This window comes from Stenella coeruleoalba (genome assembly GCF_951394435.1).
Source record: "Stenella coeruleoalba genome assembly, chromosome: 9".
NCBI classification, from domain to species: domain Eukaryota; kingdom Metazoa; phylum Chordata; class Mammalia; order Artiodactyla; family Delphinidae; genus Stenella; species Stenella coeruleoalba.
Window position 1 is genome coordinate 80,948,832 of NC_137155.1, and position 27,046 is coordinate 80,975,877.

Here is a 27,046-nt window from a genome sequence, read left to right on the forward strand (position 1 = left end):
TGGGAATAAATGAACACTTTTGAGTTTACCAATAAAACCTTATTTTCAAAATAATACAATAGTAAATGACTTCTAAAGGATGGTTTCATCTCAAGTTTTCCACACAAATAAAAAAATGTGTGATAATCAAACCACAACATTTAACCTACTGAGCACTCAAACTAAGTATACTGCTTTAGAATCTGAATCCAAAACTAATTTAATACTAATTAAATATATTAAATGCATTAATACAAGGGACACAGGTACTGAAGGTAAACTTTAAAAATATAGAGAGACTTGCAAAAACAAGTACAGGGAGTCTACTCCTTAGTTCATATTGCATTTTAAAAATCTACATTTGTTCCAAAACCCTCTAAAAAACTAATATTTTTTTCTTTCTTCCCAATAGGAATTTTATTTTTCTTGCAACACACAACCACAGGAGAAAAAAAAAAAAAAACCTCCTTAATAATATTACCTATGTTGAAATGATCACCAAAACTTTATTTAAACGAAAAGGTAAAAATAAGAGGATCAGGGACCTAAACAATCACTTTTTCCAAAGGTAAAAACTAAAAAACAGGAACTAACACATACTCCCAAGGAGAAGGAAAAATAAACCCAAACTTTTGTTTATCGTTTCCCCCTTTGCCTGGAAGCACTATGTTAAACGTAAATAATAAATGCTAATTGTTCTAAATTCAATTTGGGGATTGTTTTTTCTGAGTGCAGCACTTTATTTAGCCGTCACAGATTAATTTAACAATAATTACAGTGCCTCAAAAGACTTTTTTCCTATAATTATTGCCTTCACAAATTCATTCTAATATACTTAACTTCCTACAATGTATTAATTAGTAGACTAAGTCACTGAATCAAATTAAACCTGTGCAAAGTTAGTTAAACAGAAGACTTCTATTGTAAACATAAGCCAATATAAATGTATATATTTTACAACATTGAGAGGAAATCACTGACCCTGTGCCATCTACCTATAACTATATTGCATTGTCCTGTGGAAGATAAGTTCTGAAGTTAACTTTTGTTCCCAAGCCACTGGAATAAAGGTCACTGAAGAGGTAAATGCGATATGCACATTACTCTTGCAGTTCCCACTGCCGTAAGATATATGGAAGCAAATGTGTTAAAATGGAACCAGCTATAAATTATGGTCAAATGATTTTTTTAGTTCGATGGGGGGAAAAAAGCAAAACTCTGTAACTGTTCCTCACCAGACAAGAGCCTTAGATCTTGTACTTCGGCCTTTGGTTTTGTTTCCTTCAGGTGAATTGGAAGCATTTGCCTTATGAGTTTTCTTATGATGTTCAAGATAAGTCTTTTTGGCAAATGCCTTTCCACATTTATTGCATCTGTGAAGAGAAAAGTTTTTTGTGACTTTTACTTCAATACCAACATCAGCTACTTCATACTTTTTACTAGGAGAGTTAGAAGTGCCATCGTGTTTTGAATCACTATGTTTTGCTTCGTCTCTTGAAGGGCCTCTTTTTGCCACTTTATTTAGAACAAAATCAATGGGCTTTTTTATAGCTCTGATCTCTAAACTGGCTGTTATTTTCCCAAGATAACGGGATGACTTTTTATGAACCACAGTTATATGTCGTATCACATCGCGCTTCCGACGAGTTTCATAAGTGCAAAGAGGACACTTGTAGAATTTAACATAAATGTTATTCCCATCTGTGTGCAATTCAATATGTTTAGTCAAGTTCTGTTTGGAAGTAAACTGACGTTTACAAAGTTTACAGTAAAGTTGCTTAAAGTCAAAGCCAGCTGAAAGTTTTGGCTTCCTGGTTTTTTGCTGGCCACCTGCAGCAGACGGACTAGTTGATTTAGGGCTTTCAGAGTCTTGTTTAACTTTATTTTTCTGTGCTGCCGGTGCGTTCTTTTTTTCATTTGAATGATTTGTTCCCTTTAATTCATTCTGTGGAGAATGGATAATGGAAGGGGGTGAAGATTCTACAGAATCTGCTGGTTCAACTTTAACTTTTATTTCTGAACTGTTGGCAGTATTATTGGGGCCTTTCTCTCTTTTAGAGTTTGTTCCAGAAAGAGTTATCTTGTGGACAATTTGCATATGTCTTTTAAGCATTATTTGTGAACTATATTTCCTCTTGCAAAGGAGGCATTTGCATGCAGTTAAATTGTATTCAGCCTTTGAAGACGACTTTTGTTTTCGAGCCTTAAAAGATTTTTTAGGAGAAACAGAATCCAGGAACAAAGGTTGCCCAGGCTTTGTTGCTATATCAGGAGTAATTGAATCCCTCCTTAGTCCTCTATGAACTTCATCAAAATGCCTCCTTACATTCGCTTTTGTAGCAAATGATTTACAACATACTGGACAACTCCTACTTAATGGAACTAGAACATTCTTACTGCGTCCTTTAGAGGATTGGTTTGGATTCTTTCGTGTTTCAATGTACTTTTTTAGTTCTTCCATTTTTTTCTTGTGTACTTTTCGAATGTGACGACGAACACCTCGTCTGGAATTGAATTCTTTTCTACAAAGACAACATATCAACTGGTGACCAAAATCAGAATTGTCAGAAGTTTCCAAGTCAGCCTGTGATTCCTGCAGTTGTTCATCAGATGTAGGTGCAACTTCATCTGCAACAATTTCAACAGGAGGGGGCTCTACAGTTTCCACCTCTGTGTCTGTAACTGGAACTGTCTTAGACTGTTCAGTGCTAGTTTCCTGTATTTGAACTTCAGGCTGTTCAGGAGTACTGCTTGACTCTGTGACTTCAGTAGGATTATCAGTCCTTGAAATATATTGAAAAACTGCATTCTGATTCGTTTCTATGGGTTCTAGCTTAATAATGTATTCTCGCTTGTCCACACTTGGATATATGGCTTCTAGGAGATCACTTATGGCTTGGCTTTGTTTATCATTTACATCAGGAAGGTCTGTTAAGGAAAAAACAACATTTTAATCTGAAATAATTAGCCTGCTCTAGCCCTCTAATATTTTTAAATGTATTATGAACCTCTATTTTAAAATTTATTATATTACTGGTTTGCATTTATTTTTACAAGAGCATTATCTACTTCTCAGTATTTTATGAGTATAAAAACAAGTATTAATTAAATTAAAATTTGCTTTAATTTACAATCTCATCATGGTACACAAATGTTAAGGAGTAGATGCAATCTGAAGAGTTACTTCTAATAAGGGCCCTTAATATAAAATATTTAAGCATATGGGTACAATAAACAATAAAAATAGTATTTCATATTTTTAGGCTAGCAAAGGCAAATCAAAGTTCTCATAACCCAAGATGGATAAAACACCATGAAGAATGTTACTACATATAAAAATAATTCTTTTTTTAGAAAATATAACAGCATTCCTATTAACTTAATCCATAATAAATAATCTCATCTAATTGTATAGGGACATTTGAACATCTTATGGAAAATGAAGACGATTTATAGGAAAATACATAAACATGAATGACAGGATGTATAGAAGTGTTTGCTAAATTCAGTCCTATTACATGTCTTCTTAACATGGCAACCTATTAAAACAAATGATTAAAAACTACAGATTAACTCCAAAAACAGAGCTAGTTTTATTTATCTGTGCAATAATTACACCATCTGTAGGCAACCTAATATTCCTATTGTAACAGAGCTGTCTAACACTGGTTATGTTTCTACCTAAAATGTTAAAATCTAGCTACAAGTATAGCATCAAATCTGGTATCTAATTATAAATCAAGAAATGACTCATCATAGCTCTTCTAGTCTACTAATCTTTCTTTTTTAAAATGGATAAAGTGGTATCTATAAGAAGAATTATACTTTCACAGAAGTATTTCTAGAATAAGTATTGCAGTGCACAATAATACAGCAAATCCATTTATCTATTTCCCTCTAAAATTCAACTAAACTTTATTTCACACCAAAAAGTAACAAAGAATGACTACCAGAAAATTAAATTCCTACTAGTTCTTTAATTAAAAGGTTAGATTTGAAACTAATCTCTATAGACTACCTTTTCATTTATATTTCAAGGATAAAAAGAAGTGTAGTAAGATTTAACAGTGGTAGGGAAAGTTTCCAGACAAATATGAAATTTCTGTTTCATCTATGTCCTATAATATACTTTAAATCAGCTTCATGCTAATAATTAAAGCAGTACTTTCGATATTTGGAGCTCTGCATTCCATTTCCATCCCAAAAAGGTTAAGTGGAAAAATGCACAAAATCCATAATGCAACTGTAATATCAAGCTAACAAAATAAATTCTATATTTTGTAAGTCCACAAGAGTTAAATCCCTGAACAAGAAATAATGAAAGTAACCTATTACTTATTAAAATATTTTAAGGAATTTACATTATTCTTTAAAGCAAGAAAATAATACCATTATATATACTGCAACTTAATCATACAGAGAAGAGACAATATGCTTAATTCAACAAACATTTGGTTCCACAAAGACTTTGTTAGGCTACTACCTGCCTTTACCACATAAAGCTATTTCAGATCTCAGGTTAGCCCATAACACAATCTAATTTCTGATAAAATGACTTATCTAATAAACTTCACTGAGAATAAAACTGATCTTCAAATCAAGACCCAGAAAACACTAGAAAGATCAACAAGTATTTTTTAATGCTCTCTACAATTACCAAAAAAATCAACTCATTTACTCATTCTTTGCTCTATTTCCAACTTTCTCACTTACTTAAGGAGAATCTAAGTAAATGATGAGTCATATCTGGTAACAAGTTTTTAAGAAGTAAGGAGGAAAAATACCAACACCCTCATCAAGCATTAATATTTTAAATTACAAAAATCCTGGATATAAACTGTATAGTCCATATAAACATTCAAATATATCCAATACTTTAATACAAATATACTCAAAAATCTAACCTCATATATCTTTAGCAAAATCCAAATGAAAAACACTGATATTAAAATATCTATTTAAGAAACTGAATATAACATTGAGTCAAGTATTTTACCTTATTCTCTATCAATATATTATCTGTAACTAGACATCGATACTATTTTAACATAAATGTATAGCTGTAGTATAAGAATACATAGCAAAATGCATAATTGAATATATGAATAAAACTTACTGTCATCCATCTGGAGACTTGGTGGGCAGTAGAATTTTTTATGGGTAATTAAATTTGGTAATCCTCTGAAGAGACTGCGGCATAATTTACATTCAAAAATAGTGTCCACATCTTTTAATAAAATATGCTTAAGTTGTTTAGTTCCTGAAGGAAAAAAGAAAAGAAAACTTAACACAAAAGGTAACTTTAACATGCAGTTTTAAACTGGGCAACCACTGTTGACAATCCAAAGGTGCAGTTTTACTCTTTAAAAACAAAATACGGGCATTGCCAATGTCTACCATACTATACTCAGAACTAAGTTATAAACTAAGTTTTAAGCAAAATTCTACTATCATTTGGATATTAGGACAGCTGAAATTGATGGTCTTTTTCTAATTCAGCAGCCAATCAATTCCTGGGCTATCTTAACAGTGGTTCCAACATCTGGTTGATCATCACAATGACCGAGGAATAAAGATGTACATGACCCACTCCTGGAGATTCTGATTCAACAGACCTGGAGTGTGAACAGAAGAATTAAATGCCACCCCAACCCAAGTTTTTGGCTGGTTCTTCCAGCTCTCTTTCACATTAGGAAGTAAACATGAGTAATACACTTTCCCCGATTCCTTAAAGAAGGTCAAAACTGTGTCACAGGATTGTCTGTGACTTTCTTTTTAACTTCAGCTTAAATTACTTCGGGTTCTGGGGCAACGTGGGATTATGGCCATTCAGTGAGAGTAAAGAATCCTTGTCCACGGTTTTGAATTTTGCTTAGGTCTCTTAATACCACTAGAAATTTATTCAAAGCCTTTCTCCCTCAAAAACTCACCCTAATTGCAAAAAATTAAATATTGATATAATTACTACTTTAAAGCCCGTCTTTTCCACTAGATTATAAATTCCAAGGCAGCCAAGATCAAGCCTGCCTTATTTACAGCTAAAAAGTGTTCAGCTCTAATAATGCTCAATAAATATTCATTGAAGAATTGCCACCGATCTATGGAATCTAAGCATTATTATGATGGAAGATCAAAAGGCAGAGAAAAAATAAACAGCAACAAGCACTCTTTAAATCTTCAAAATAAAACACAAATAGAAGATCTTCTGTCACTACTTCTTACAGGTCTTTGACACAGGTAAATTGACAAAAGTGATCTGCAGTGTTCACTAATTAAGGAGCCTTTGGTTTCCTCAAAAAATGATAATAATATTGACTTAAATTAAAGAAGGGAGGGCTTCCCTGGTGGCGCAGTGGTTGGGAGTCCGCCTGACGATGCAGGGGATACGGGTTCGTGCCCCGGTCCGGGAGGATCCCACGTGCTGCAGAGCAACTGGGCCCGTGAGCCATGGCCACTGGGCCTGCGCGTCCGGAGCCTGTGCTCCGCAATGGGACAGGCCGCGGTGGTGGGGGGCCCGAGTACCGCAAAAAAAAAAAAAAAAAAAAAAGGAGGGGAAAAAAAGCATCCTGAAAAATACTTAAGACTATCTAGGTGCACAGTGTTCCATCATTCAACAAGCACATGACTATTAAGCTCCAAGACTACTAGAGAATAAACACCATCTCAGTAGCATAATTAATACTGTAGGATCCATAAAGGTTAAGCATTTCTGATTCAATCTTTTGCAATCTGTTTATATTTAATTATTGTATTAATCATCATGTTGCATTTTATCATTTTGAAGACAAGCCAGCCCTCAAATTTCTACTGCCAACAAGATTACCACATTATCAGAACTTTACGAAGTCTTTAGAGATTCCAATTTTGATTATCACCTAGTCGTGTGACCTTAAAGGGCTATATAATCTTTGCACCTTGGTTTATTCATCTTTTAAAACAAACAAACCAAACCTATCTTGGAGAGTTATGAAATTTCGAAAATATGAACCTAAATTCTAGAAGAACTAAATTATAAATCCAGGTTTCTACTGAGAAAAAATAAATAAATAAATAAATTATATATATATATATATATATATATATATATATATATAAAATAACTTCCACTATTTCCCAATCCAACTCAAGGTTTAATTTGGTCCACTAGACCATACTACTGCAAAATCAGAAAACACACATTTTTAAAGATTCAGAGGATAGCTTGGGTATTATACTTTGTATAAAAGTAAGTTCACACTCACTCACACACACACACACACACACACACACACACACACACACTTCTCTAGTTTATTTCACATTACAAAATATATTGGCAATAAAGTGCTAATATGTTTAGTTCATAGTTAACCTCATAAGTCACTGACAAACTATGAGAGGTAGGCTGAAGATAAAAAAACACTTTAGATAAACCTCTCCAATTGATCTACATATAGTTCTCAGTAAGTGTAGGTGGGTGTGTTACCAGACGGAAGAAAACATGGGAAAATTCTGCACTTTAATTATAAATTAAAAGACCAGCTAGACCCATACTACAAATTCAATTCTGCCTCTAAAGGTAGTTAAAAAGGATTGAAGAGGGACACAGAAATAATCTGAACTAGGATTAGCTTAAGAATTCTACTGAAGATATAACTAGAACGTACAACATAAAGTTATTTGTAAAAATGTAAAACTGCATCTCGAAATCAGGTTCTCTCAATCAACCATAAAAAAACAAAAACAGTATCAATTTCTTCTTTAGTCCCAGTTACACAGTTATATTCAGTAGAGAGTATATATTTATTCCCAGTAAGCATCCCCCCCCAAAAAAAAAACGAGTTGGGGCTAACCTTGACTCATCAATCTTTTTTTTTTTTAACATCTTTATTGGAGTATAACTGCTTTACAATGGTGTGTTAGTTTCTGCGGTATAACAAAGTGAATCAGCTATACATAAACATATATCCCCGTATCTCCTCCCTCTTGCATCTCCCTCCCCCCACCCTATCCCACCCCCTAGGTGGACACAAAGCACGGAGCTGATCTCCCTGTGCTATGCGGCTGCTTCCCATTAGCTATCTATTTTACATTTGGTACTGTATATATGTTCATGCCACTCTCTCATTTTGTCTCAGCTTACCCTTCCCCCTCCCCATGTCCTCAAGGTCATTCTCTACTTCTGCGTTTTTATTCCTGTCCGGGCCTAGGTTCTTCAGAACCATTTTTTTTTTAAGATTCCATATATATGTGTTAGCATACAGTATTTGTTTTCCTCTTTCTGACTTACTTCACTCTGTGTGACAGTCTCTAGGTCCATCCACCTCATTACAAATAACTCCATTTCTTTTTATGGCTGAGTAACATTTCATGTATATATGTGGCACATCTTCTTTATCCATTCATCTGTCGATGGACACTTAGGTTGCTTCCATGTCCTGGCTATTGTAAATAGAGCTGCAATGAACATTGTGGTATATGACTCTTTTTGAATTATGGTTTTCTCAGGGTATATGCCCAGTAGTGGCATTACTGGGTCGTATGGTAGTTCTATTTTTAGTCTCTTAAGGAAACTCCACACTGTTCTCCATAGTGGCTGTATCAATTTACATTCCCACCAACAGTGCGAGAGTGTTCCCTTTTCTCCACACCCTCTCCAGCATTTATTGTTTCTAGATTTTTTGATGATGGCCATTCTGACCGGTGTGAGGTGATACCTCATTGTAGTTTTGATTTGCATTTCTCTAATGATTAGTGATGATGAGCATCCTTTCATGTGTTTGTTGGCAATCTGTATATTTTCTTTGGAGAAATGTCTATTTAGATCTTCTGCCCATTTTTGGATTGGGCTGTTTTTTTGATATTGAGCTGCATGAGCTGCCTGTATATTTTGGAGATTAATCCTTTGTCAGTTGCTTCATTTGCAAATATTTTCTCCCATTCTGAGGGTTGTCTTTTTGCCTTGTTTATGGTTTCCTTTGCTGTGCAAAAGCTTTTAAATTTCATTAGGTCCCATTTGTTTATTTTTGTTTTATTTTTCATTTCTCTAGGAGGTGGGTCAAAAAGGATCTTGCTGTGATTTATGTCATAGAGTGTTCTGCCTATGTTTTCCTCTAAGAGTTTTATAGTGTCTGGCCTTACATTTAGGTCTTTACTCCATTCTGAGCTTATTTTTGTGTACGGTGTTAGGGAGTGTTCTAATTTCATTCTTTTACATGTAGCTGTCCAGTCTTCCCAGCACCACTTATTGAAGAGGCTGTCTTTTCTCCATTGTATATTCTTGCCTCCTTTATCAAAGATAAGGTGACCATATGTGAGTGGGTTTATCTCTGGGCTTTCTATCCTGTTCCATTGATCTATCTTTCTGTTTCTGTGCCAGTACCATACTGTCTTGATTACTGTAGCTTTGTAGTATAGTCTGAAGTCAGGGAGCCTGATTCCTGCAGCTCTGTTTTTCTTTCTCAAGATTGCTTTGGTTATTCGGGGTCTTTTGTGTTTCTATACAAATTGTGAAATTTTTGTTCTAGTTCTGTGAAAAATGCCATTGGTAGTTTCATAGGGATTGCATTGAATCTGTAGATTGCTTTGGGTAGTATAGGCATTTTCACAATGTTGATTTTTCCAATCCAAGAACATGGTATATCTCTCCATCTGTTTGTATCATCTTTAATTTCTTCCATCAGTGTCTTACAGTTTTCTGCATACAGGTCTTTTGTCTCCTTAGGGAGGTTTATTCCTAGGTATTTTATTCTTCTTGTCGCAATGGTAAATGGGAGTGTTTCCTTAATTTATCTTTCAGATTTTTCATCATTAGTGTATAGGAATGCAAGAGATTTCTGGGCATTAATTTTATATCCTACTTTACCAAATTTTATAGCTAAATTACCAAATTCACTGATTAGCTCTAGTAGTTTTCTGGTAGCATCTCTGGGATTCTCTATGTATAGTATCATGTCATCTGCAAACAGTGATAGTTTTACTTCTTTTCTGACTTGGATTGCTTTTATTTCTTTTTCTTCTCTGATTGCTGTGGCTAGGACTTCCAAAACTGTGTTGAATAATAGTGGTGAGAGTGGGCAACCTTGTCTTGTTCCTGATCTTAGTGGAAATGGTTTCAGTTTTTCACCACTGAGAACGATGTTGGCTATGGGTTTGTCATATATGGCCTTTATTATGTTGAGGTAAGTTCCCTCTATGCCTACTTTCTGGAGAGTTTTTATCATAAATGGGTGTTGAATTTTGTTGAAAGCTTTTTCTGCATCTATTGAGATGATCATATGGTTTTCCTCCTTCAATTTGTTAATATGGTGTATCACATTGATTGACTTGCATGTATTGAAGAATCCTTGCATCCCTGGAATAAACCCCACTTAATCATGGTTTACAATACTTTTAATGTGCTGTTGGATTCTGTTTGCTAGTATTTTGTTGAGGATTTTTGCATCTATGTTCATCAGTGATATTGGTCTGTAGTTTTGTTTTTTTTGTGACATCTTTGTCCGGTTTTGGTATCAGGGTGATGGTGGCCTCGTAGAATGAGTTTGGGAGTGTTCCTCCCTCTGCTATATTTTGGAAGAGTTTGAGAAGGATAGGTGTTAGTTCTTCTCTAAATGTTTGAACAAATCAACTGGTCAGACCACAACTTTTCAATGTTTAAAGCAGAGTAAGCTTCCCTGTAAAAGCAGCACCTTTGTGACATTTTAACTTTAGTACTCCTCTCCTTTTTCCTCTCCCTCTCCTTCAACAGAATCCACACCAACCTCCTCATAATCCTTCCCAAGGGCAGTCATGTCCTCACGGGCCTCAGAAAACTCTCCTTCCTCCATGCCCTCACCCACGTACCAGTGAACAAAGGCACACTTGCCATACATCAGGTCAAACTTGTGGTCCAGGTGAGCCCAGGCCTCAGTGATGGCTGTGGTGTTGCTCAGCATGCACATAGCTCGCTGTACTTTGGCCAGGTCTCCACCAGGTACCATAGTGGAAGGCTGGTAATTAATGCCAACTTTGAAGCCAGTGGGGCACCAGTCCACAAACTGGATGGTATGCTTGGTCTTGATGGTGGCAATGGCAGCACTGACATCTTTGGGAACCATGTCCCACCATGGTACAACAGGCAGCAAGCCATGTATTTACCATGGAGAGGGTCGCATTTCACCATCTGGTTGGCTGGCTCAAGGCAAGCATTGGTGATGTGTGCTACAGAAAGCTGTTCATGGTAGGCTTTCTCAGCAGAGGTGACAGGGGCATATGTGGCCAGAGGGAAGTGGATAAGGGGATAGGGTACCAGGTTGGTCTGGAATTCCGTCAGATCAACATTCAGGGCTCCACACTATTTGACCTATCAACCTATTCAGGTTAGTATAGGTTGGGCACTCAACATCAAGGTTTCTACGACAGATGATAGATGGCCTCACTGTCTACCGTGAAGGCACAATCAGTGTGCTCCAGGGTGGTGTGGGTGGTGAGGATGGAATTATATATAGGGTTCAACTACAGCTGTGGAAACCTGAGGGGCTGGGTAAATGGAGAACTCGCAGCTTGGACTTCTTGCCATAATCGACAGACAGATGCTCCACCAGCAGGGAGGTGAACCCAGAACCAGTTCACCCACCAAAGCTGTGGAAAACCAAGAAGCCCTGAAGACTTGTGCACTGGTCAGCCGGTTTTTGAATTGGATCTAAGACGAGGTCAATGATCTCCTTGCCAATGGTGTAGTGACCTCAGGTATAGTTATTGGCAGCATCTTCCTTGCCTGTGATGAGCTGCTCAGGGTGGAAGAGCTGGCGGTAGGTGCCAATGCAAACTTCATCAATGACCGTGGGTTCCAGGTCTACAAACACTGCCCTGGGCACATGCTTGCCAGTGCCTGTCTCACTGAAGAAGGTGTTAAAGGAGTCATCTCCTCCCCCAATCGTCTTGTCACTTGACATCTGGCCATCGGGCTGGATGCCGTGTTCCAGGTAGCAGAGCTCCCAGCAAACACTGCCGATCTGGACACCAGCCTGGACAACATGGATGGAGATGATAGCTGCTGTTTTGTGGCTGCCAAGCAGATGGCAGACAGGAGGAGGAGAGGCTGTTGCTTCTTACAGCGCGACTCTTAGGCAGTCGATGTAAGAGAAACTGCCTGACTTATCAATCACAAATGCTCCACCACCCTCACGTCACCTATGCACACACACACATACAAACACAGCTGTTTTGATCCAGGCATACCAAAATTCTTTCAGGTCCTTGGATTCACCAAATTCTCTCTCACTTACTTTTCAGGCCTTCACCTATGTTTTTTTTCTCTCTGCCTATAACATTCTCTCATTTCCCTGGTCTGGCTCACTTCTAGCAATCCTTCAGATTCCAGGTTAGATGTCATTTCCTCCAGGAAGCCTTCTCAGACTTCTCCTGTTTTTTGTTAAGAATTCTTCCCCTCAGGCTTCCCTGGTGGCACAGTGGTTGAGAGTCCGCCTGCCGATGCAGGGGACACCGATTTGTGCCCCGGTCCAGGAAGATGCTACATGCCGCGGAGCAGCTGGGCCCGTGAGCCATGGCCACTAAGCCTGCGCGTCCGGAGCCTGTGCTCCGCAAAACGGGAGTGGCCGCAACAGTGAGAGGCCCGCGTACCGCAAAAAAAAAAAAAAAAAAAATTCTTCTCCTATATTCCCCAGAGCACCCTATACATCTATACTACATAACCCCGCTATCTTGTAATTAGTTACTTTTCTGTATCCCCATTAAACTGGAGGCTTTAAGAAGACAGAGAAGATATCTTTGATGCTCACCACTGTACTCCAGCTTTCAGGACCAGGCCTGATGGGCATTTGTTAAATGACATACTGAAGAGCCTTCTCTATGTTTCAGAAAACTTCCCTATAAGTAAGATTTCTATTAAGTCTATGTAAAGTTGACCAGAAAGTCAAAAAAGGGACCTGAATGATTTTCCAATTCTGCTTACATACTTTCCAAATGAGAAAAATAAGATGTGCCCTCATTCCATAAATACAGGCAAAAGTTATTCCCTAAGTTAGTTTCAGTTACCATTTAAGGTTTTGTTGGTTTCTCATGGGGACATAACTGCTTTATTCTAATCAGCTACCTTTTTAACTGATTGCTTTGCTCACTGACAATTAGACACAGCAACCAACTGTGCCTCTGTCAACAGTTAAAACTTTCTATAACCTGAAACACGAGACAAGACAGCAGCAAAAGTTCATCTAGACAGCCACAAAAGTTCTTCCACAACTCCTAACCCTGAGAGAGAGAGAGAGCCATGCTGCCTTACCCCTAATTATTCCTTTTCCTATATTTAACTCTTTTTCTTGCCTTAGGTTTTTAAATTATCTTAGAAGTCACTACATACTGCTTACATACTGCTTACATAGATCATCAATCAGTATCTTTCAAAAAACCAGCCTTCCAAAGGGAAAGCTTTTGATGCCTAGAAATTAACTAATTAATGAATATTTCAGATTATCACGCATAATGGATGCTCAATAAAATTTAGTTAAACCTCATCAAGGGTTTCTCCTGTGCTATCAATTAATGCCAAACACATTGTATACACTGATAAAAATGTTTAAAAAATTATTTTCAAAAGGAATCAATATTCAATTTTACATTAGGTTCGGTGGCAGTCAGTTGACATGACATAATATTAATTCTAACTCTTCAGTGCTAGACAAAGATAAACTTTCCTTTTCTCCCTTAATATACTGATATGTTGATCAATGATAAGTTGCAGCAATAATGATTTTTAAATAGTATACTGCATGCTTTATTGCTGACTCACACATGAGCTCAGTTTCTTTAGGATGACTGTTTAACCACAATATCATCCCAACACTGCAAGCAAATCTGTAACTCGTGTCATACCTCCTGAGTTCCAAGACCAGTACGAAGGGAATTTCGTACTGATCATCCTTAACGTAAGAAAACTTAGGGAAATTGAAATTGTTATCTTAAAACCACCACCTACAAAGGTTGGTTAAAAAAAAATTACTAAATTATGGAACACTGCCACATACTACAATAAATTTATAAGTAGAATAAAATTATTTTAGTGCCTACTTGGTGAATCTTTCATTTAGTCTTACACACATTTATTGAACACCTATTAAATACCAGGTACAATGTTATTCACTGAAGACATGAGAAGTGAAGGATATGATCTGCACCCTTGAGAAATTCCCTAATATAAACGGCTGCTCTCCTAGGAACACAGCCCCAGATGAGATGCTTTGAAGATGAATGTAAGAACAATAAAACAAATCTACATTTTTCTTATTCATCCCCAAAATATGCACTCTGATTTAAAACTTCCTACAGTTGCTATGTATCAACCAAAAAAAAAACCCCAAAAAATCCATCATATAATATGGCACTATCTTATGTATCTCTGATAAATCACACTTCCAGGACAGAGGCATCACCATCCAGTCATAGCTTACACTAACTCCAAGAAATGTTGCTTTAAGCAATAAAAAATAAACAAAAACTCTTCTAAGAAAGTAAATGACCAAACTTAAATTTAATTAATGACAATAGCAAACATCACACAAAGCCAATTCTCATTTTTCACTGCAATTTATTCCTCCCTAAGATTCAAAAAAGATGCTACTTGCAAATAGTAGTAATGTGTTCTATAGGTAGAATCTTTCTTCTATAATACAGTTGACCCTTGAACAAACACAGGGGTTAGGGATGCCAACACTCTGCACAGTCAAAAATCTGCATATAACCTACAGTCCTCCTTATACTCCCTTCCTCCATATCCTCACTTCTGCATCCTTGGATTCAATCAACCAAGGATCGTCTGATACTGTAATATTTACTATTGAAAAACTCCGCAAAAAATAGACCTGCGCAGTTCACACCCATGGTGAATGTTCAAGAATCAACAGTATAATATTGTAAAAAGAGATAATATATATTTCAAGAATTCAAAAAAAGATGTCAACTTCATATTAAAGACTAGTTATGAATACTGGACAATTTTCCATTTTTCTGCTTCTAACCTTAGGGCATTCCACAGCTCCTTTGCCTCTACCAGAAGACTAAGCGACTAAGAAAGAATATTAAGCTCGATTAATCAATTATTTATAAATACCTCATGGAAGTACACCTTTTTTGTTATTTAAAATTTTGTTTCCATTTGGGGAGAGAGGTTGGGAAAAGAAGGAAGCTAAAATAAAAGTTAATAGAGGGAGGGTTGGATTGGGAGTTTGGGACTAGCAGATACAAACTAATATATAGAGGACAGATAAACAACAAGATCCTATTGTATAGCACAGGGAACTATATTCAGTATCTGGTAATAAATTAAAATGGAAAAGAATATGAAAAAGAATTAATATATGCATATAACTGAATCACTTTGCTGTACACCAGAAACTAACACAACATTGTAAATCAACTATTTCTTTAAAAAAGTTAATAGATACGAGGGAAATTTGAAGACAAAAAGTCACAGACATGATCCTGGAAGGACTGACACAACTAAGGAAAGGCTCGAGCAAAGGGCAGGGCACAGTCAAGGTAGTACCTGAAGCCAGGATTCAAAGCAAACAGCATGTCTCAAGTCACCCAACCATCAGGGATTTCAGAGTAGAAAATCTGCAAGTAGGGGCAAAACAGGCAGCCTTCTAAAAAAAATGAGGTATCTATCTATGGACAGATGTCAAACAACAGTGGAAAGTACTGTTAAAAAACCAAAGATACCTAACTATGCAGAGTCAGCTACTCCTTGTATTAGGAAGAAAGTGAGGAATATATGCTCATATGTGTGTAGAAGGTCTCTAGAAGAAGACACAAACCATGTAGCCGTGCTGTCTGAACAAAGACACTTACTTTTGTATTTCTGTATACCCTTTTATACCTCTTTATTATTTTTTTAAACAACTTATTCCAAAAAGAAAAGTCTATTCAGATTACAAGTTAAGCAGATAGAAATAGGGAGAGATTAGAGGTTAAGAAGTATTTGTAATTTAAAGCCAGGAAAACAGTCCAAAGCAAAAGCTGAAGTGTGAAGCAAAGAAAATGAGTCAAAACTGGTCAAGCAGTCAGTACAGCACACATGGGGTTGGTGGACCTAAAAAATGAGTCAACTCCTTCCTCAGCCTTTTACGAACTTCCAGCTTGGGTAGGAATTAATACCAGGTCAAAGAGAGCCCAGTTTAGGCAGGAGACCATGAATCCTTTAAGCAAAGCTGATACCGGAGCTGAAGACAACTATCTTGAGCTTGAAGACAAAGGCAGATATCCTAACACATTACTACTGCCCAACCTGGTTTAGCCTGTGAAGGTTAACAAGAGCAAAAGCATAGACTTCAAAGTTCTATCTTCAAATACCTGTCAGATACAAAACACCACCAAGATTGTTCTTTAAATGCAATGTGTGTGACCCAGCTGTAATGGAAAGAGCCTAGAAAGAGATGAGTCATTGAGGGGCTGCTTGGGAGTAGAGTGAGACTGGGAGAAACTTACACGAGTCTCAGGATGAGAAGGGATCTTAGACCCTAAGTCATGAGGCCCCAACTTCCAGCTCATCCTCTCAAGGTTTCAGTCAGCCAAGGCTTATATACCTCAGTGCTAAAGAAGAGCTACCTTAGGAGACTTGAGATTATCCAGATACGTAAGAGATTACTATCTTGAGGAAATTAGAATTACTTAGCTATGAGATACACTAATGAAGTAAAAGAATTCCTTTTTTAATCCACAATTAGTTTCTTTGTACCATTCAGCATATTTCTAAATCATCTCTAATTTAAATGATAGGGTACTTAGAGAATTTAAATTATAGTATTTTCAAAATTTGTTTGGGGGGAAAAAAAAACTCAGAAGGCAAATTTACCAGGGACATTTAAGAAAGAACATATTACCCATTTCACAGTCCCTTTCCTTCAGCTTTGTAAAGAAACAATAAACACAGAAAACAGATACAACCACAGTGCAATGGAAAAACACGTAATTTCCTTTTTAAATATTCACCTTCCAAAGTTAAAAAAATATATAGATTTTGGGTACAGGAGCTTATTGAGAAGGTATTTTTTACAAGACAAAGCACAAATAAATGAAACAATTCTAACTTCTTAATCAAATAACACTATAATAAACTGAAGCAGTATAAAATAACTTCGTTAATCCCAAATTATGAATTTTTAAAAAAGAAACCTATATAGCAAGGAATATGACTATGTGAAGCTATTACCTTCATTTCCATGATATGAGAAAGAACAAAAAGAAATTTTATCTCTATACTAAAAGCAGCTAACAGAAACTCTAACTACAAATAAAAACTAACCATTCTTCTGTTATGCCAGAAACGTATTTAAATACTGCCTCTAATTAGAAAAATTTTAATTGTATTTACCACAGGAGAATTTGACATATTATTTATTTCTGTTAACCAAGGGCAATTATCAAAAGTAAAAAACAACAACAAAAAACACAGTAAAATACGTTATACCACCATCCAACATTAAGCATAGGCGTATGGTATACACGAAATATTTACTGACTTAAATATACATAAAAGCAATGCCATAAGGACTACAGATGAAAAGTATAAGAAATGAATCTTAGACTCAGAAATTTATTTTAGATTAAAGAACAATCTATTTCTTAGAATCCTAAAGTAAATCAAATAGATACTACTTCCCTTTAAAATGATTTAAAAACAAGCACCTCAAAAAATTTCTCAATACAAAACAAATGGTTTCATATAAATTATCTTTTTCTTTGAATCTCAGAAATTTTTCATTATGATATAATAAGCTTTAAAATAATAACAAAAGATAGTCTAACCCTTTAATTGCCCACCACTTAGGTGTCCATCAGTCATGTATGTTTGCTTGTTCATATTTGATTTAATAGCCTGCAATGTCAGAGAAGCCATATCCACAAGAGGTGGACAAGTGGATCATAAGAATCACAGCAACCTAAGACTTTACAAAACACTGTAGTTCTAACAGTTCTCAACCATTTATACTTAGTGAGCAACACCTACTTTAGAGCACTGGATTGTAACTGCACAAATATACTTATTATATATCCATTATTATAGCAATCTAATGGAAAGAAAAGCTAAACAAATATATCTAAATATCAGGGCTGGAATAATCTTTTTTCTATCTGTGCTCTACTAAAGATATTGAAACTCCAGGGTTAGGTAGGAGATGGTGAGTCACATAAACAGAGATGATAAAGTAATTAATCTAGAACAAGGGACATCTCAGACATTCTGAGTAAATAATCTACTCTGTCAAAGCTCATAAAGACTCTGTATAATCTACTACCGTCCTTTGAGAGTTTATAAAGAACATGCCAAAAAATAACAATGAATCTTTGCCAGCAAATATACCACATATTTCTTTAAACCATACTAAATACTTTTTAAATTAGTATATAATATATAGTACTGAAAAGGAATCTCTATCAAGTCAATATTTACTCATCCACTTTTTAAAAATGACAATCAAAAGTATTCTGTAAAGAAAACCAATGTATACATTTTATTTTTAAAAAATTATTTCTAAGGATTTCTAGGTAGTTTTTAGCTACTATGTGAAGATTGAAAATACATCCTAAAACATTCATACCTGATCGAAAGCACTCAATTATTTGCTGAATACCAGATTTGGATGTCTGTAGTGGTTGCTGTAACAAAGGAGCATCTCCAGGTTCCAGGATATAAACTACATGGAAGACAAACACCCAACCCAATCCCCACAAAAAAAGGGTTATTTATTTAAATCATTTACTATTGAAGTAAAACAATGGTTTGCTATAATCACGTTAATGACAATCACACTTTTTTGTATGTACTCCACCATTATCTTTGTAAGGCAAAATGAAATAATGGGAAAAATGTAACTAAAATTTTTCTCAATTCAAGGTGAAACTAAGGCTACGGAGACTATGCATTAAGTTCAAATGCAAAGATCTTACTATTTTGGTGTTAGTTAGTACATATTAGTCATGTTTGCCTTTTTATTCCCCTTGAAGAGGAACCACTATATTTAACCAAAATTCTAGGGCAATGATAACCTAGCCACACCTCATAAACCATTCCAAAACTCTCCAATCTAGTACAGCTCTCTGGGCAATTAAGAGAGCAAAACTCAAAAACCACTACCTAAGGAAAGAACTGGTCAAGTGCACAACGACAGATGTACAAGAAAGTTCACTGCAGCACTCTGCAGTACTGTAAATAATTGAGAAAAATTTCAAACAACTTAGAAGTCTCTCAAAAGGAACCAGACTAAATAAACTATGAAATATCCATACAACAGAATCTCTCACGGCTCTTACACAGCATGAGCTAGGTCTACATGTACTGACAACAAAGGATGTCAATACTACATTGCTAAGCAACAAAAACAGGTTATAGAATATGACCTCAATTATATTAATATATATTTCAGGAGCTACAGAAAGAAATAAATTTAAGGTATATGTGTGTCTATGTATAAATGCTAATATAAACACAGAAAGTCTGATGGGATACCAACGAAATTTAACAATGGTTCTTTCCATCAGGGTGGGCTTATAGGGGTGATTTTCACTTTCTGCCTCACACTTCACTAGCCTGGGCTTTTGGAAGTGTGCACTTTAGAAAGTAAGCATTTTTATAATAAGTAAAAATAATATTCCCATTGTAAAAGTAAAAATTTTCATATACAGAGGTCTATATCATGCCTGCTTTCCAAAATTCCCAGAGTAGCAGTATAAATATATAATATAAATAAGATTATGGTAATAAGAAACAAGGTAACTGAAAAGGAAAACTGAAGTTTCCCATCAGATATCAAATAAAGAGATAGTTGTGGTGGAGAAAAATTGGCCATTTTAATTACCTCTTTTTTTTCAATATGTTATAATGTTTTACCGTCTTAACCCAGATGATATTTTACCATCATCTGCTCAGTGTGAGAAGATAAGGAGGGTTACTTCAGTAATGTGTGCTGCTACTGCTTCAGGGCCCAGGCTTGGACAGCATTTAGCTGTCTGATAAAGCCTGCTAGGCTATGTGTAGAGACACAGACTTAGATTCTCATTTTGGTTTCAACTCTTAAGTTCAGCGTACACAAAGGGGAGGAACTATGTCTCAGGACCAAATCATTCCATTAAGCAAAATTTTCCCAATTTTAAGAGAAACTCTGAGGTGTTTTTAAGAACATACACGCAAATACAACTCATTTTGGGAATATCTGACATTGGCACTAACTGCAGTGGTTAAGAACAGAAGACTCCAGACCTGGACTGATTGCGCTGAAATTCTTTTGCTACCAATAACTAGATACCACTAGGGCAAATTACACTCTCTGATTTCTCTGTTCTCATCTCTAAAATGCAGATAATAAAAGTACCCAAATCATAGGGCTGTGCGAGGATTAAATTGGCTAATGCAGGTACCTGGTTATATCAGAGCCTGGAATATAGTAAAGGCTCAATAAATGTTCTAGCACCATCATCATCATAATCTACAAATCAACTGCCTTCCTGACACCAAAAACTGAAAAATCTTTTCCAAAATCTAAGAGAAGTAGAATGCAGCCCCTTAGAGAAACAACAGTAGAAGTTTGTAAGTAGATTGATGATATCATTTATTTAGGTTAGATGTTCTTTCCAGTATTTGTACACTGTAACAACCAATAACTGATTATAAAAAATAACAACTACAGAAGATAGGGTAGAAGTTATACAATTTTAAAGAACTAAAAAGCTTGAAGGCCTGGCTCTCTAAGTGACAAGAATTCTAGAAAGGAAGAATGAAAAAAAGAGTAATGAATAAGGGAGAAATATGGGGGAAAAAAATGGAAACTTCTCCTTAGAGCCCCCTTTCTTCATTTAGGTATATGCTCCAGAAAACTTCCTGTAATACACTAACTTCCACTTCCACATAACAACATCTGATTTTAAAGCTAGAGCAAAATTTTGTTACCCATAACCATCACTGGTACCACCAGAATACATACACATCCTGAGATACCATTCAAAATAACCCCAGGGTTAGTTCAGTTATGAGTGGACACATTCATTTGGTATACACATCTGTGTAGGTCCCCTTGTAAGAAACTTTTCTTTCTTCATGAAAACATACTCTCAATCCTAAAAAAACTTTATATGTTAGTATTTTATAAAATTTCCTCTTACATATCCTAACATCCCTCCCAAGATCAGGTTACATGACCATTCAGGAAAAAAAGAGCATCTCTCTCCAGCCAAAAAACACAAACGCTCAGAAGTTAACACCTTTCTTTACATCCTTTCAAGAACACACTTCCCAGAATAAAACACCCACTTTTTTAAGTCTCTCCTACCTTAAAATAAGCCCCTTAAAATATCCTTCTACCTATGATGTCTGAGATTTGCTTTCAAACAGTAGAGAGTAGGGGAGCAGTTGGAGGATGGAGAAGGGAACTGTGGGGAGGGGAGAATACAGATCAAAAGAGCTTGTCCACATATTGATAACTGATGGAGTTGTGTAATGGCTACATCAGGTTCCTTATACCATTCTCTCTACTTCTGAACATCTGAAAATTTCTCTAACAAAAAACTTTCTTAAAACATAACTAAGAATATTTGACATACACTGATAGACTTATAACACCACCCCTCAATACAAATTGATCCATCCTATCAAAACCTGCTCAGGAACACACTGCTCTCATTCAGAACTCACCTATCGTTTATAATCCAAAGGAGGTTAGACCTCTTGGGATAGCTCATTAAAAGATCTTCTCAAACATCATGTCACCGTCTTTCCTCCATCTGAGGGCATCCTCTTTTTAAAACTACCATAACATATTCCTCTCAATAATGGCCCATACCTTCCTCTGAAATAATGACAATTAACTACCCCGTAAGTTAAACTTTTGGCTTTCCACTGAACTAAATCCTCAGGAAGTGTTTACTTCTAACTAAGAAAGTGAAGAAATACCAACCACTTTTGACATGACAGTCTGAAAAATAAGTTGCATGGGAAAAGTTCCTGGCAAAATAAAGTTGAAATTTTTCAATTAATGCAACTTATCTGAATTTGTGTTAATGAGGGAGAAAAAGCAGAAAAGTTCCAACACATATTTAAAAGTTCAACTCTGGAAAACCTCTTTAAAAAGACATTAAAGTATCTAGAAAACTTTAATTACCAGAATATATACTTTATAAATAAGGTATGGTCACAAATTATCTTACTTGTTTACTTACGTCTATCTCTTCCCACTCAAACGTTCCATGAGGGGGTGAGCTTATCTGTTTTGTTCACCACTTATATCCCCATTGCCTTGAATAGTGCCTAGCCCCTAACCGGTGCTCCATAAAGATTTGTCAAAGAGATAAAGAAATGAGTGACCAAATAAATTTCTTCCTAAATAAGAAGTTTTAATATGATGATTTAATTAACTAATGCAACTCAAATGACTTCTCAGAAAAAAATGGAATAAAAAGACAGTGGAACACAAGTATAAGAAGTCATTCACAGCTTTGTACTTCAAAACTAGCAAAAATCCATTCAACATTTGGCAAAACGTTAAGTGATATATCATCACTTCAAAGATACAAAATATGCAGCAGAAAGGATGGTGAAAGGTAGGTAGATCAGGAACAGTTGAATAAACACTGGATTCCACCCTGGGATTGCCTGTTTTACTAGAAGAGGTATTATTTTCAGCAAATCAGTGGGGATAGGGTCATAGTACAAATTTTATTCTCATGTGTACCAAAGTGTTCCGAAAATAGTTCTTCCCCTTTTACCATTGCCATTTTTTCCCATTATACAAAAAAAGTACTCTACTTTACATGAACTCTACTGTGACAAAACCAAGTACATTAGTGCAGTTAAAATACTCCAACAAAAAAACAAGCAAAAGTATTAAAAAGTCCTAATAACTTTTAGGTCAAAAATAATGATAAACAACTGCCTTTGAACTGTAACATAAGAGCCCTTAGTTGGTTTAGTGACTGTGTATTCAAGGATTCCCTTTTTAAGCTGTATCTCTAAATGTTTGTGACAAAGCACATCATACTTCTAATAAGCAGAGAAACTATTAAGAGTTTATATATCACATTTATTAAAGTGTTGTAATACTCTTCATGAGCCTTCAAAAAGCAACTTCATTTCATAAATTCAACTCAAAAGAGTTCCACTGAACAAACTATCCTAAAAATATTTATGTATTCTATCTAAATATTCAGATTTTGCAACAATGTGCTCTGTCCAAGAAATTTCTTTAAGAGGTTCCACTTAACAAAACCTGATTCTTCCAACAAGTTGACTTCAGCAAACTTTTCTTAGCCCAAACTAAACTCATTTTTAAGTTTAAGCATTATTCTGTCTCTAAGCACTATCAAAGCACGAGAAACTTTGTTTTTAAAAATTTACATGAAACAGCTTCCTTGAAGATAATGCCAGTATTCTACTACCCATTTTTTCCTTTCTCTTCAGTTTTAAACATTCACAGAGCATGAGGGTATACTACTAACTGCAGGCTGCCTTGAAAGAAAAGGAAAGGGGATTGAGTAATTGATCTTGTGGAAAAGATTTAAGGTGACACTTGCAGTACTTTTTTTAAGAGATCAAGCAGGGGAGATCTCTTGTTTGTACAAGCTTTTAGCTTCATAACTGGTTTTATGCTGGGGGAAATTATAGCCTGCTTAGTTAGGAATGTCTTCTTGGGCAGGAGGTAAGGAGAACTAAAAGAAAACAGAAGGCAGAGCGGCTCTGGTGGAGGGCAAAGTAACTGAAGAAAGGCGTATACCTGGTTCACAGCATCCGTGATGATGGTGGTCAGTCTGACAGTATTTGTCCCTTAAAGGCATTTTCAGTGGGCGCGACCTACTTTCCTTTCACTGTAAGAAGCTCTTCATTGCGGCTTGGCTGTTGAAAGAAGCACAAACCCGTCACTCAGCCTGAACTTCCTGGGGGGGTTCTGGCTGCATTTTCCAGAAACGTTCCCCTCACCCGCCCTCCGCTTGCCCTCCGCTTGCCCTCCACAGCCCTGCACCCTCCTCTCGAACTGAGAAAGAAAAACGCACGAAGGCTTCTTCAGCCCGAACTCCCGCACAGGTTCACCGCCCTACCCGGAAACGCAGCCCCGGGCGCGCAGGGCAAGGGCCTGGCCGGCTGCGCGGGCGGCGGCGGCGGCGGTGGCGGCCTCGCCTTCCCGGGCGGGCGCGCGCGGAGACGGTGGCGCGGAGCGCAGCGGGCACGGCCGGCGCCGGGGCCCGTGGGGCGGGGGGCGCGGCGGCCGGGCGGCCGAGGTGTAGCTCCCGCCGGCGGCCGGCCCACGTCGCGCCCTCCCGCGACGCACGTGCGCCAGGGTCTCCCCGGCTGAACCCCCGTCCCCCCAACCAAGTGCGCCCAACTTACTGAACTCTTAGGGCGGGCCGACGGGCGGGCGGAAGGAAGGAAGGCAGGCCGGACGGCCGCGGGGACAGCCTGGCGTGAGAGGCGGCTTCGGGCCCCACCTGGCGCAGCCTCGCCGGACCGCGCGAAGGGACCGGGGTTCGGGCCAGACGCGCTCCCAGAGATTCCCCGCCGGCGCTGACGCGGAAGCGCCGCAGCTCACCACGTCCCTCCGCGGCCCGAGGCGACGGCTGTGGCGGCGGCTCACGGCGTCCCTCCGCGCTGTGGAGCTGGCGGGCGGGCTGACGGCGCGCGGGCGCAGGCAGTTGACAGGAGGTACCGCCCCGCAGCCGCTGCCGCCGCCACCGAAGGAGCCGGAACCGGAGCGGGCAGGACCCGAGGCGCCCCTTGCCAGGGCAACGGCTGCCGCCGGAGCCCGGCTCCCCTCAGCGCCGCTCCACCTGCGACGGTCCCTCAGGCTTTTGGAGAGGGGCGGGGAAGGATGGGGGTTTCCCCCGCCTTGGGCTCCTTTTGGTAATAGTTGTTGTTTCAGGAAACTTTATTAAGTCAGTCTCTCTCTTTCTCTGTCTGCCCCTCCACGAAGAGCCTGAGCTGCCGCCGCAGAGCGGGTAGGAAGGGGGAAGCAGAGACTCGCCGGCTGCGACAGGGAGCGACTGACTGACCCCGGACGGAGATGGGGCGAGGGCAGGAAGTGACAAGCTCTCGGAGTGGGTGGGGGGAGTGTGGCCGGCACGCCCGGGAGCGCCGCGCGCATGCGCCCAGCCCGGCGCCCCCGACGGTGGGGTGGCGACGCTCTGCGGCCGGGCGCGGGGAGGGAGCCGGGGCGGGTGGCGCGGCCCGGGTCTCGAAGCGGCCGTACTCCCGCACGTCCCCGGCGGACTGGGAGCCGAAGTCCTGGGCTTCGCGGGCCGAGAGGTGTGAGGCCCCTGGTGCGGTGATTGCGCCCGGGAGACGGACTGCTGGGCAACCAAACTGTTGCTATCGCTTTTCTTCTTTCGGTGGAACCGAAACGGGAGGCTTGTAAAAGCAAGGGAGGGAACTGTAGGAAAAGGCTTGGCAAATGCGTAAGCCGTAAATCGTGGTGATTCCGAAAAAGTTGTCATAAATGGTACAAGTGGAACTTTTTTTTTTTTTAAACCCAACAATTTCCGAAGTGTGTCTCTCAGAACTTCGGGGGTTTTAGCAGGTCCTTGGGAGGAATACAACCTAGTTGGTGGAAGATCGGTATTGATTGCAGCTGCGCTCCGCTTCTGGCACCTGAAAGTGAAGTTGGGTCACGTGGGCTGTACGCACTTTTTCTCATCGGCGCTCTCTTCCAGCTTGGAAAATCCCCCAAGATCGCAGTGGTCTGTCAAATTCAGCAAACCCGTGTGCCGCTGCTCGGGGGCAGGAGAGACGCCTCCCCCGCCTTCTCCCCGACGCCTAGGATGGAATTCTTGCTCCAGAAGCAAATATGAAAATTTTAAGACAGAAGAAGCCCCTTTGCTTTGTTTATCTCCATCTCTCCCCCCCCCCCCACCCCCAAGATCCACTTCGTAGTTAGCTTGCCAGTTTTCGGATCCCTGAAAAACAAAGTTTCGTAGATAGGCTTTTGGAAAAACAAATGAGTGTCTGAAATCTATTTTCAGAATTAAAAGTTAAGTTTGTAGTAGACCCAGTAATTGATAAATTTGTTACTGTAAAAATATTGAATGGAACATTTGCATAGGTCCTAAGGGATTGTAGCAGCTTGGTTATAGGGGTGACAGGAAAAGGATAGGAAAATGAAAAACTTTTTAAAAGGAATTCCACGTACTGTACATTCTACATACTAACTGGTTACCTTAGTATGTTTGATCTCTTTATCTGTCCCATTGTCAAGAAGCAATACAAAACATCAAACTAAAATGAAATGCCACAATTTATAAACCAGTGTAAAATAAACTACGTCCACATGATGGTGTTATGAAGCCAATTTAAAAAATCACATTTTTATAATATTGTGTGTAATATGCTTAAGCAAAAAAATAGAAAAAAATTTTAAACGTGACCCTTAACAGTGGATTTTATTTAACACTGGAGATCTTTGGTAAAATTTGAGGTGAAATATTGTCTTCACTTTTGGAAGATCTTTTCCTACTTTAATAAGCAAATTTATCATAGGTTTAAAAAATGAATATACAATTTTAAGTTTTCATAAACCTGAAAAGGCATCTCTTTGGATATGTAAGAGTTGTAAATGTTTGCTGACCAGATGTGAATAAAAAATGTTTAGTTTCCTGAGTAAATGCAGTATTATTTATATTGTAAGTGGTCATTACTAGAGGGTCCTCAAAATTGCTTGTTAATAGAATAAGTTTTAAACAATTTTTGAAAAATTAGAATTATAGACAAGATTGTAATGTGCATGTGGGTAGAACAAATATTGAACCCTGAATCATAGAATTTTAAAGAGGAAAAGAAACCATGGAAGTTACATAGTAAACCTTACTTTATAGGCAGAAAACTGAAACCCAGATAGGTTAACTGATTTGCTGAAGGTCACACAGTAACAGAACTGGGTCTAGGACCTAGATCATTCCCTTTATAAAATAACAATGCTAGTATCTGACATGTTTTGCGTAATATGTTTTAAGCTCAAGCATTAACTCATTTAATCCTAACAACAATAAGATTTTGTTATCATTCCATTCTTCAGGGGGAGAAACTGAGGCAAAGAATAGTTAAATAACTCATCAAGGTTACAGC

The 27,046-nt window shown here is 37.9% G+C and overlaps 1 protein-coding gene and 1 pseudogene across 5 annotated transcripts in view; both read right to left on the reverse strand.

Moving 5' to 3' along the window:
• Positions 1-27,046, reverse strand: part of ZNF800 (zinc finger protein 800) — a 188,533-nt gene that overhangs the window by 25,239 nt on the left and 136,248 nt on the right. For 2 of the 4 annotated variants that reach the window (XM_079931471.1, XM_079931469.1), the window contains exons 1-5: positions 24,323-24,971; positions 23,712-23,830; positions 18,552-18,647; positions 5,096-5,239; positions 1,215-2,907 (exon numbers count right to left, since the gene is read on the reverse strand). In XM_079931471.1, the coding sequence (XP_079787597.1) occupies positions 1,215-2,907; positions 5,096-5,239; positions 18,552-18,647; positions 23,712-23,772 (1,994 nt within the window). In that variant the 5' untranslated portion in view covers positions 23,773-23,830; positions 24,323-24,971. Of the gene's footprint in view, positions 1-8; positions 2,908-5,095; positions 5,240-18,551; positions 18,648-23,711; positions 23,831-24,322; positions 24,972-27,046 lie in introns of those variants that run through there. The other 2 variants (XM_079931468.1, XM_079931470.1) reach the window with 2 other exon arrangements.
• LOC307191980 (tubulin alpha-1A chain-like) lies at positions 10,583-13,740 on the reverse strand (annotated as a pseudogene). The gene has a single exon. The product of its transcript is annotated as a tubulin alpha-1A chain-like (transcript).